We start from the raw sequence: 12,881 nt of genomic DNA on the forward strand, positions 1-12,881 counted from the left end.
TTTATTGCTTTTCTGTTTTCTGAGTAAACAGCTAAACAACCTTTCCTAGCTCCCATTGTGTCTAGGTGAAACCACATGACTGAGAACTGGCCTATGTAGGCAGAACTGGTGAATGGCTTTTCAACCCCTGCTACAAAACACTATATTCTTGGGTCATCTTCACGTTTCTTTTTCTCAAAAAATTTTGAGGAATTGAAGGACATCTAGAACATTGAGAAGTTACACAATGGAAAGAGTCCAGATCAAAGTCGTTGCTTAGAGGACATCTTCCAAGTAGAGCTTCTTAACCAGGAATCTTTGTATATACATTAGAAATACAGTCTAGCTTGCTAAACTATTTGATGTGTTCATGTTTATTTGAAAGAGTAGCTAGAAGTAATTCACATTAATATAAAACCTCCTTAGAATTGTGAAAAAGGAAAAAATAAATTTTTTAAACTGACAAGGTACTGTTTTTATTAATTAAGATCTTCTTTAATTAAATTGTAAGTGTCCCATGAAACACAGGTAAGAAAAAGATAAAAAGAAAAGTAATTTATAAGTTACCATTCTTGGTAAGTTTTCTATGGAACAGAGTTATATACAATACATTTTTCTATGTCAAGTGGTAGTTGGTAGCATGATATCTTATAGAATTTAGGAGGTTAAGTATCTACCTCAAAATCAGGGAAAATTATCATGGTCAGGACAATGTACTCACCAGGGTACAATGATGCCTTCTGCCAGCCTGCGAGTGAACAAAATGATTAAATATTTTTACCCTTTCATGGTCCTTCTTTTTCTCTCTTCTCATCACTGACATTCTCTCAGTATTCAGTTACATATTTATCTCTCTGTCCCTTTCCTTCTTCACAAACATGTGACATTCCTTTCCTGAATACAAAATGATTGAGTTGTGTATATGTGTGAAAACATATAAAGTCAGAAAAAAGGCAAACTAAAAACAAAAAGAAGAAAGGAATATAGAAACGGAAAATGAAGGAGTGATGACAGAAAGATGGATAGTTTGAGATTAAAAAAAGGAAAGAAAGAAAGATGGAAAATGGAAGGAAAGTAGAGAAAAGAAGAAGAAAAGGAAGAAGAAATAGAAGGAATTAGGAAAAACAGAGTGAAGGAATAAAAATTGAGAAAGGGAGATTAAAAAAAGGATATTACAACTTAGGGAAAAAGTGAATTAACTTTTACAGACTCTCTTCCATTTATGCTCCTACACAATGAACACAGGCAATGGTAGAGTATGTCTGATTCTTTCTGGGAATGAGGTTTAGAGGAGTTAGGAGTCTTACTGTTTGTGGAATTTAAGAACTGCCATGAAAGAACTTCTGAGTTACTTACCATTCCTAAATTGGGTTCTTCTTTGATCTGAAAGGAGATGTACACAGAAGACTGGGAATCTCAAAAAGATAAAAATGCAAAACCAAAGACAGGCATTCTTTGAGGGGTTTATCATAATCATCACTACCATGTTAGGCAAGCTGTTGCTCCCTCATAAATTTCTTATGGATAAAATAAAGCTGAATCACAGGATTTTTTAGGAGTTAATCAAGGTAAACAGGTAAATCATTCCTAGCATGATAATTGCAATATAGAGAGGCCATAGGAAAATGTGAAAGATACACAAAATAAAGAGTTAAAGGGACAGGATAAAACAAAGCATATGATTTCCACAGTATAATATCTTGTAAATATTTTAACTATTAGAATACAATTACCAATTTCCATTTGAAATTTTTCTGAAACACAAAAATGAAAACCCCATTTTAATACCACAGAGAAAAGAAAAATTAAAGTTCCTTAGAAGAATTACACATGAAATAAGTAACTTCATTAAGGTTAAAAAAAAAACACCTCACTTTTCTAGAACACTTGTTCAAAACAAAACAAATATATATCACATGCTTACATAAATAATCTTACAGTTGAAGTCTAAGAGAAAATTACCAAATCCCCCAGTGGTTTATTGTTTTTGAACTAGTTTATAATGCTGATATTAATGAATATCTTCACCTGCAATGTTGTTATGCTAGCCATCATCTGTGCAGTAACAGCTATAGTTTTTTCAGTGCTTCCAATGAGATAGGGATTATCTAATGGTTTTATGTAATCACTCAATTGAATACTAGCAAAATAATGGTGAAGTAGTGCTCTTCTGTTTACAGAATAAAGATCTGAGAATCAAAGGGGTCAGTAACATGATGAAGTTTCTGTTGGTAAATGGACAATGACTTGAACCCAGGTATGTTAAACTGCAAATTAAAGACTCAATCATTATGCCATAATCCTCCATGTTTGGTCAAGCCAGCTGAGGCTTCAGTCAAAAGGTAGAATAGTGACGTCCTATATAAGGAACAGCCTATTGCATTTTTTTTTTTTAAATAGTGCCTTGCATAGAAGAATTTCAGTTTTACTTAGAATCAGATTGTGGGCACAGCAAGCACCATGAGAGCTCTTTCAAATATATTCTCAGATTAGATTTCACTTATCTCAAAGCCACTAGAAGAAGTTATTGCTAGCATCATGGAGACAGCTGAAAAAGAATACATTAAATTAAGATAAGGGTGAATGTGAGAAGTGAGTTAACTAATGGGAGAAGAACAAAGAAAGAAATAGGTAAGGGAAGTTGTAATATAATAAACATAAATGAAAATCATGAAAGAAAATTATACAGAGGAAAATAATACATAGAAAAAGGAAGAAGCAAGCACAAATCCATATAGGAAGATCATATTTTATAAACAAATTGTTATTAAACTTTACCATTTTCTTTCCTAAGTTCACCTGAAAAATAAAACAGAGAAATATTAGAATCACTATGAAACAGATGATAGGAACATCATATTTTGTAAATAATCATTAAATTTTACCATTTTCTTTCCTAAGGTCACCTGAAAAATAAAACAGAGAAATATGAGAATTACTATGAAACAGACGATAGGAACATCATATTTTGTAAATAATCATTAAATTTTACCATTTTCTTTCCTAAGGTCACCTGAAAAATAAAACAGAGAAATATGAGAATCACTATGAAACAGACGGTAGGAACATCATATTTTGTAAATAATCATTAAATTTTACCATTTTCTTTCCTAAGGTCACCTGAAAAATAAAACAGAGAAATATGAGAATCACTATGAAACAGACGGTAGGAACATCATATTTTGTAAATAATCATTAAATTTTACCATTTTCTTTCCTAAGTTCACCTGAAAAATAAAACAGAGAAATATGAGAATCACTATGAAACAGATTATAGGAACTAAATTTTGTACTAATTTTGTACTAAATTGATCTGAAAAATAAAAGGAGTAATAAAAGAATCACTATGAAGCAGAAGCAAAATGAACAAAAAAAATCTTTTCACCTATTGTGAAATATATAATTGGTTAGACACTTCAGAGAAAAAAAATTAGAATTATTTTCTAGATGTTTTACTTGAAAAACCTATGGGGGTCCACATTGCTTTGTATCAAATGGTAAAAAGTAGAAAAATAATTTTAAATTTATTGTGACTGAGCTCAACATCCCCCAAAATAATTTCCTAAAGTCTTCTTTAGGCATAATATCATTGTTATCATCATCAATGCCATTGTCACTACCACCACCACCATTCCCATTGACGTTCACTAAGCACTTTCTTTGCACTAAGCTCTGTGATATATGCTTTGCAAGCAGCATCACATTTGATCAACAAAAGTTCTTCGGAAGTTATGACACTTATGCAGAAGAATAAACATTAGCTCAAGGCTACATTACTTGCTGCATTTCCCAGTTTTTTATTTCAGAATTGGAATTTTTTTCCAAAGTGAATATTATATTACTCGGGAAAGATATTTTCAGTAAAAGAAAAAAGAACAAAACATTGGGGTAAAGCAGCAGTCTCCAAATACTATGTACTGCTATGTAATACTATGTAATACAGAGCAATACTATGTATAAGGGTTTGGCAGACTCTCAAAAACTTAAAGCTAGTATGCTACTTATTGTTTTATCTTCTTATTTCAGCCACTTTATTTGACAATCCATTTAGCAATTTAACATCATGCTTCTTTTATTCTATTAGAGTAGGGCACTTAAAATGCTCTAAAAATGGTCAGCAAAAACCTCCAACTAATAAATTATATAGACAGGACTGTCTTATTCATTTTTTTAATGTTCTGCTGCATTTATAGTATTTACTTAAAATGGGTGAAAGACCAAAATATAAGAGCTAAAAACAATAAAAGTCTTTTTAAAAAATTCAGAGGTACATCTTCATGATTTAGGATTTAAGAATGGATTCTTAAAGGTAACACCAATGCACAAATAACAAAATAAACAATAGACAAACCTAACTTCATAAAAAGTGAAAACTGTATCAAAAGGTAAGAAAGGGAAGAGATAATGTACATAATGGGAGAAAATATCTGCAAATTATATATTTTTAGGGGCTTAGTATCAAGGGAGTAGATTGATATACTATGAAGAAATCTTTATTTGGTATAATGTGAGGATACTGAACCCCTTTTCTTGTTACTGTCTGAAGCTGAGTTTGCTACAATAATATCTTTCTAAGTGATTTAAGACTTGAAACTCACATCTTTTATTTTCTCTGCAAAACAAATGAGAAATGTTGATTAAATAAAATAATTGAAGTAATTCACAAATAATGGTATGGAGGATCAAATATTAGTTCTTTTAGGGGCAAACTCTATTTTTACAAAATGCCAAAGTACCAAGAGCATTGTTTTCATATAATCCAGGACAGGTTTTCCTTCAAAGATATGTTTTCTATTTTGGTGGAGATAAATTTCCCTTTGAATTCCTCCCTTTTCTCTGAATATATGCATTAAACAAAATAACTTATTTCAACTAATAGATACAACATAAAAATGAATTAAAAGAAGTTAAAATTGATGAGGTCATTTATTAATTATATCCTTTCTCTATGGATGAAGAGAAAACACCTTTTTTCACGTTTTCAAAACAAAATAGGAGAAATTTGTGATTTTCAGATTCAAAATCTCTTCATCTATCATTTCTATCCACATGTGGTTCCCTTCTCATTGGCTCCTTCTGTTATTCCCTTATGCTTGCATGCTTGCAGAAGTTTCTTTAGCATTTCTTAGGAGACAAATCTGGTAACTAATTCCTTGACTTTTCTTTCTTCCATGTGTTAGTCTTTGTCTTTCTGCTGAAGTCTGTTTTCACTGAATATATAGACTACTGGGTTGACAGTCTTTTCTTTTAGCATTTTAATGATTTTGCTTTACTGTATTCTTGCTCCTATGATTTCTGGTGTGAAATCACCCGGTTTTGAATCATTTCTCCTTTGTTTTACTTTAGATAACTTTAAGAGTCATTTCTCATCTTGGTTTTCAAAAATTATGATTGCAATGCTTCTAGGAACATAGGTATTCTTTGAGTTTATTCTGCTTATACTTTTGCCAAGCATTTAAGCATCCTTAAATTTAAATCTCTTACCAAGTTTGAGAAAATTTTGACATTCTTCTTCAAATAAGTTTTATGCTCCAATCTTTCCTCTCTCATTCTGGGAAGCTCATTATTTATGCGCTAAAAGGTTTTTTTTTTTAATTACCAAATATCTTCATTCAGAAAACGTATACACACCATGAATATTTCTTTTCTTTTTTATTAAGTTTTCTACTTTAATTCTAATATAATGAACATACAGTGTTATATTAGTTTCAGGTGTACAATATTTTAATTCAACAACTGTATACATTAGTCAGTGCTCATCATGTTAAGTACACTCTTAATCCCCATCATCTATTTTACCCATCCCTCCACCCACCTCCCCTCTGGTAACCCCCTGTTTGTTCTCTACAAAACCTTGCTTTGTGAGCATAATTCATTCCAGAAACATGCTTGTAATCCAAAGCACTCATATATCAAAGCAAATTTCAAGAATCATTGGCTCAGTTGTGATCATGTGACATTCAGTGTCATGTACTGCTTGTATTGCAAGACATCACTCGTTTATTATGTTAAAATTTATTAGAAATGTTTGCTCATCTTGTGGAACACTCGCAGAACAAGTTACAATCCAAGGTTTTACTGTGCAGTTAAGAGTCTGTTTTTGGGGTTGTCTCTTTTTTTTACTTTGTTTATTTATTTTGTTTCTTAAATTCCACATAGGAATGAAATCTTATGGTATTTGTCTTTCTCTGACTATTTTGCTTAGCATTATACTCTCTAGCTCCATCCATGTTGTTGCAAATGGCAAGTTTTCATTCTTTTTTATAGCTGAATAATATTCTACTGTGTATGTATTCCATTTCTTCTTTATCCATTCATTTATTGATGGAGACTTGGGCTGCTTCCATAATTTCAGCTATTGTAAATAATGCTGTTACACATAGGCATGCATGCATCACTTTGAATTAGTATTTTTGTATTCTTTAGTAAATATCCAGTAGGACAATTGCAAGGTCATAGGGTAGTTCCATTTTTAACTTTTTGAGGAACTTCCATACTATTTTCCAGAGTGGGTGCACCAGTTTGCATTCCCACCAACAGTGCATGAGGGTTCCTTTTTCTCTACATCCTCACCAACACTTGTTGTTTCTTGGGTTTTTCATTTTAGCCATTCTGACAGGTGTTAGGTAATATCTCATTGTAGTTTTGATTTGCATTTCCCTGATAAAGAGAGATATTGAGCATTTTTTCATGTGTCTGTTGGCCATCTGTATATTTTTTTGGAGAAATTTCTGTTTATGTCTTCTATTCATTTTTTAATTGCATGATTTATTTTTTGGGTGTTCAGTTTTATAAGTTCTTTATGTATTTTGGATACTAACTCTTTATCAGATATGCCATTTGCAAATATCTTTCCCCATCCAGTAGGCTGTCTTTTAGTTTTGTTGACTGTTTCCTGCATTAGAACTTTCTTTTTTACAGATTAAAAAAAAATATTATTTATTTAAATTCCAGTTACTTAACCTACAGTGTAATATTGGTTTCAGGAGTAGAAACCAGTAATTCATCACTTACATATGACACCCAGTGCTCATCTGAACAAGTGCCCTTCTTAATGCCCATCACCCATTTAGCCCATCCCCCCCCACCCACTTCCCCTCCAGCAACCCTCAGTTTGTTCTCTGTATTTAAGAGATTCTTATGGTTTGCCTCCCTCTCTGTTTTTATTTTGTTTTTCCTTCCTTTCTCTTAATGTTCATCTGTTTTGTTTCTTAAATCCTACATATGAGTGAAATCATATGGCATTTGTCTTTCTCTGACTGACTTATTTTGCTTAGCATAATAGAACTTTTAATATTATCTCACACTTCCTCCACAGCTTTGTTCATTGTTTCAATATATTTTCATTACTGTTCTTCAGATAGGAAAATTCTGTGGTTTTGTATTCCATTTTCTGGTCTTTTTGCTTATCATCTACATTCTGCTATGGTGCTAATGCAGTAATTAAATTTCAGATATTATATTTTTCAGTTCCCAAATTTTGATTTAACTATTTTTCTAGTTTCTATTTCTCTGCTATGAATTTTCATTCTTTCATTTCTAGTCTTTTTATTTACCTCATGTAGTACAGCAACCATAGTTTTCCCCTCTTTTTAAAATGTTTGTATAAAGCCCTGTGTATCCTTTACCCAGACTCTGCTAATGATAGAAAACATCTTATATAATTGTAGCAAAATATCAAAGCCAAAAAATTGACATGGGTATAATACTGTTAAGTATACAGCATGCCACATTTGAGTTTCATCATTTTTCCATGCATTGATGTGTATGTGTGTGTGTGTGTGCGTGTGTGTGTGTGAATGCAATTTCTCTCATCTATACACCCAAGAAACCACAATCAAGATATAAAACTAGCCCATAACTACAAAGGAAATCTCTTGTGCAGTCTCTTTATATTCCCACTCCCCACCCTTGCTCTTCCCTGTCCCCTGGCAACCACTAATCTATATTCTATCTCTGTATTTTTGTCATTTTTCAGATGTTATACTAATGGAATCATACATTACATAATCTTTTGAGATAGACTTTTTTGTCCACTAAGCACAATGCCATTGAAGTCCATCATATTTGTTGTATGAATCAATGGTCTACTCCATTTTATTGCTGAATAGTATTCACTGTACTCATTTGCCACAGTTTATTTGACTATTAATTTATTGAAGGGTATTTATTTTGTTTCCATTTTTTTTTGCTAATACAAGTAAAATTGTTCTGAATATTTGCATAGAAGATTCTGTGTGAGCATAAGTTTTTATTTCTTTATTCTTTAGAATAAATGCCTGTGTGATTTTTTATTTACACAATAGTGCATATTTGTTTTTATAAGAAAATGCCACATTACTTAATAGATGGCTGTACCATTTTACATGCTCACCAGCAATGTTATAAATCTAGTTTCCTCACACTCTCACCATCACTGGATATTTTTCTGTTTTGTCTTTAAATGTTAGCCATTCTAAAGATGTGTAGTGAGATTTCATTGTGGGTTTCTTTAAGTTTATCCCATTTGTGGACATTTCAGTATCTTGAATCTGTACAGTTTTACATTTCACCATTATCTTGTCTATATTTGTTTTCATCCCCATACTCTGTAATCTCTCTGAGGACTCTGATAACACAAACAATAGATTACTTTTATAATGTCCACATGTTCCAAGTCCCTGTTTCTTTGTTTTCTCACTTTTTCCCTGATAAGGTAATTTCTATTGATCTATCTTTAAGTTTAGTTTCCTTCCTCTGTCATCTTAAATTTAGCATGCATTGAGATCAAGTAATTTTTCTATTTGTTATTATATTTTTTAGTTCTAAAATTTTCCTTTGGTTATTTATGAAATCTATTTCTCTCCTAAATTTTTCCATTTTTCCTTATTTCAAGAGTTTTAATTGCTCATTGAATCATTTTTATTATTGAAACTCTGCCATCCATGTCAGGTACCTCCAATACCTGTGTCATCTCAGTGTTGGTTTCTGTCAATTGTCCACTGTTGTTCAGGTGTGATTGCCTTTGATTTTGACATGAAGGGTGAAATTTTTATTTTATTCTAGACACTTTGGGCATTAAGTTGTGAGGCTGTGGATTCTATTTATTCTTTTTTACTGGCAGGCAGTCACGCGATTTATGTATAACGTGTTTCCAGGATGGGACTGGAAGTTCAGTTTCCTATTGGTTGCAGGTAGAAACAGAGTGCTGACTATCACTGCCACATTTGCTACTAGTGGAAATGCAATTCAGCTTATCCCTTAGTCCCACTGATACTTTCCTGGGGAAAGCAGAGCATGGCCTCACCTCATCTCTCTGCTATACAGGGATGAAAGCTTAGCTGGATCCCACAGACACCAGTGTGGAATGAAAACAGAGTGCTGCCCAATACATCTTTGTACAGCCTCCTTCTGCCTTATGCTGCTAGCTAGGAGTGGAAGCTTAATTCTTCCTTAAAGTAAGCTGAAAGTATTGGGAAGTTGGGGGAAACAGTTGTTATTTGCCCTAGAATAAGGTGGGTGTTGTCAAAAAGCTCTTCTGTTCTGGTAGACCACCTTTTTCTGGTCATTTTTTTAAACAAGTTCAGCAAATTTGAAGAATATGAGATCAACATACAAATGGTTTTACCCCTATACATAAGCAATAAACTATCCAAAATTGAGATTAAGAAAACAATTCCATTAACAATAGCTCATGAAAGAAAAAAAAAGGAATAAATTTAACCAAGGGGGCAGAGGTCTTGTACATTTAAAAGTAGAAAGCATTTCTAAAATAACATGTGCCTAAATAAATGTAAAGATCTCCCATGTTCACTAAATGGAAGACTTCATATTACTAATATGGCAATACTCCCCAAAAAGATCTACAGATTCAATGCAATTGTTATCAAATCCCAAGAATTATTAATTAATTAATTAATTTATTATTATTATTATTTTTACAGAAATGGAAGCACTGATACTAGAGTTCTTATGAAAGTGTAAGGGACCCAAAATAGCCAAAACAATCATAAAAAAGAAAAAAATAAACTTGGAGGACTAAAACTTTCTGATTTTAATACTAACTGCAAAGCAACAATGATCAAAACAGTCTGGTACTGAGATAAAGATAGATATATAGACCAATGGAATAGAATCAAAAATTCAAAACTGATCTGATAAATCTAGTATCAATTGATTTTTAGTAAAGATACCAAGGCAATTCTATAAGAACAGAATAATCTCTTCAACAAATTGTGTTGAAACAACTAGATGTCCACATGCAAAAGAACGAAGTTGGACTCTGGCCGCCCCAAATAAAGTACATTAACTTAAAATGGATCAAAAACCTAAATTCAGGAACTAAAATTATAAAGCTTTTATAAGAAAACATAGAGAGGGGCGCCTGGGTGGCTCAATCGGTTAAGTGTCTGATTTCAGCTCAGGTCATGATCTCACAGTTCGTGAGTTCAAGCCCCACATCTGGCTCTGTGCTGACAGCATGGAGCCTGGAGCCCACTTCAAGTTCTGTGTTTCTCCCTCTCTCTCTGCCCCTCCCCTGCCCCTGCTCTCTCTCTCTCTCTCTCTCTCTCTCTCTCTCTCTCTCTCTCTCCCTCTCTAAAATAAATAAACATTAAAGAATTTAAAAAAAGAAAAGAAAAAGAAAACATAGAGATACCTCTTCATGACTTTGGTTTTGGCCATGGATTCTTATAAATGGCACAAAAAGCACAAACACAAATCAGGAGACTATAGATGCTGGAAAGGATGTGGAGAAATGGGAACCCTCTTGCACTGTTGGTGGGAATGAAAACTGGTGCAGCCGCTCTGGAAAACAGTGTGGAGGTTCCTCAAAAAATTAAAAATAGATCTTCCCTATGACCCAGCAATAGCACTGCTAGGAATTTACCCAAGGGATACAGGAGTACTGATGCATAGGGGCACTTGTACCCCAATGTTTATAGCGGCACTCTCAACAATAGCCAAATTATGGAAAGAGCCTAAATGTCCATCAACTGATGAATGGAGAAAGAAATTGTGGTTTATATACACAATGGAGTACTACGTGGCAGTGAGAAAGAATGAAACATGGCCTTTTGTAGCAACGTGGATGGAACTGGAGAGTGTTATGCTGAGTGAAACAAGCCATACAGAGAAAGACAGATACCATATGGTTTCACTCTTATGTGGATCCTGAGAAACTTAACAGAAACCCATGGGGGAGGGGAAGGAAAAAAAAGAGGTTAGAGTGGGAGAGAGCCAAAGCATAAGAGAGTCTTAAAAACTGAGAACAAACTGAGGGTTGATGGGGGGTGGGAGGGAGGGGAAGGTGGGTGATGGGTATTGAAGAGGGCATCTTTTGGGATGAGCATTGGGTGTTGTATGGAAACCAACTTGACAATAAATTTCATATATTGAAAAAAAACACCAAAAAGCACAAGAGAAAGAGTAGATAAATTAGACTTCATAAATTAAAAATTTCGTGCATCACAGAATTCTGTCAAAAAAAGTTAAAAAACAATCTGTAGACTGAGAGAAAATATTTGGAAATTATATATCTGATAAGAACCTAGTAGTAAGAATGTATAAAGAACTCTTATAACTCATCAATAAAAAAACCACAACCCTTTTTTAAAAAATGTGTAAAGGACTTGAACAGACATTTGTCCAAGGAGGTCATTAAGCACATGAAGAGATGCTCAATATCATTAGTCATTAGGAAGATACAAATCAAAACACAATGAGTTACCACTTCATATGCAATTGGACTACTGTAATTTTTTGTAAAATGGAGAACAGCAGGTGTTCTGGAGGATGTTGGGAAATCCAAACTAGTACATTGCTGGTGGGAATGTAAAGTGGTGCTGCTGCTGTGAAAAACACTTTGATGTTTCTCCAAAAAAGTTAAACATATAATGCCATATGACCCAGAAAATTACTCTTCAGTATATGCCCCGGAAATATTAAAAACAAGTATTCAAACACTCATTCAGAAATAGTCATAGCAGCACTGTTAACAGTAGGCAAAAGATGCAGGAAGAATTGAAGAATCTATTGACAGAGAAATGGATAAACCAAATCTGGTACACCCATGCAATGGATATACCATTCTCAGTCATGAAATTGAATGAAAGTGTGTTTTAATTTTTATTCAAATGAAAATATTTTATTTTCCTTAAAATTTCATCTTTGACCCATTGGATATTTAAAAAACCTATGTACCTGGGGTGCCTGGGTGGCTCACTTGATTTAGCATCCAACTTTGGCTGATGTCATGATCTCATAGTTTGTGAGTTCGAGCCCCGCATTGGGCTCCGTGCTGACAGTGCAGAGCTTGCTTGGGATTCTCTCTCTCTCTCTCTCTCCCTCTCTTTATGCCCCTCCCCTGTGCATACATGTGCACTCCTTCTCTCTCTCAAATAAATAAAGTTTAAAATATTAAAATTAAAAAATTAAATAAAATAATAACTTATGTGCCTAATGTTTGTTCTCAAATTTCCTTCTGTTGCTGATTTGTAAAATAACTTCACTGTAGTCAAAGAACATGTTGTATATGATTTCATCTTTTAAAATATATTAGTACTTGTTTTATGGGTTAGCATAAGGTCTATTCTTCTTAATACTCATTTGCACTTGAAAGAAAATATTCTTTTTGCACTTTTCAACAAAAAGTTTCTATAATATCTCTTTACTCTCTATCTTTATTATCTGTTTGATGGGCATCACTGTCATACTTGCCTTTAATTATTTAACTCAAAGAATTGGTTTCCTTGCAAGCTTTGATATATTTATAATAACTTATTTAAAAATCTTTGTCTAATAAGTCCAACACTGACCCACTCCCTCCACCCCAGGACAGTTTCTGTCTTTTTTTTTTCTGCATGTGGGCCATACTTTCCTGATTCTTTGTGTCTCCTAATTTTTGGATAAAAACCAGAAGTGTT

General features: G+C 33.1%; 1 protein-coding gene across 1 annotated transcript in view; it reads right to left on the minus strand.

Annotated features, from left to right (window-relative positions):
* Nucleotides 1-12,881, minus strand: part of LOC132677577 (butyrophilin subfamily 1 member A1-like) — a 38,617-nt gene that overhangs the window by 9,203 nt on the left and 16,533 nt on the right. The window contains exons 4-11 of the mRNA XM_078446456.2: nt 3,186-3,206; nt 3,079-3,099; nt 2,972-2,992; nt 2,865-2,885; nt 2,758-2,778; nt 1,713-1,733; nt 1,336-1,362; nt 701-727 (exon numbers count right to left, since the gene is read on the minus strand). Of these exons, the coding sequence (XP_078302582.2) occupies nt 701-727; nt 1,336-1,362; nt 1,713-1,733; nt 2,758-2,778; nt 2,865-2,885; nt 2,972-2,992; nt 3,079-3,099; nt 3,186-3,206 (180 nt within the window). The remainder of the gene's footprint in view (nt 1-700; nt 728-1,335; nt 1,363-1,712; nt 1,734-2,757; nt 2,779-2,864; nt 2,886-2,971; nt 2,993-3,078; nt 3,100-3,185; nt 3,207-12,881) is intronic.

Source organism: Panthera onca, chromosome B2, assembly GCF_046562875.1.
Source record: "Panthera onca isolate mPanOnc1 chromosome B2, mPanOnc1 haplotype 2, whole genome shotgun sequence".
Classification (NCBI taxonomy): Eukaryota; Metazoa; Chordata; class Mammalia; order Carnivora; family Felidae; genus Panthera; species Panthera onca.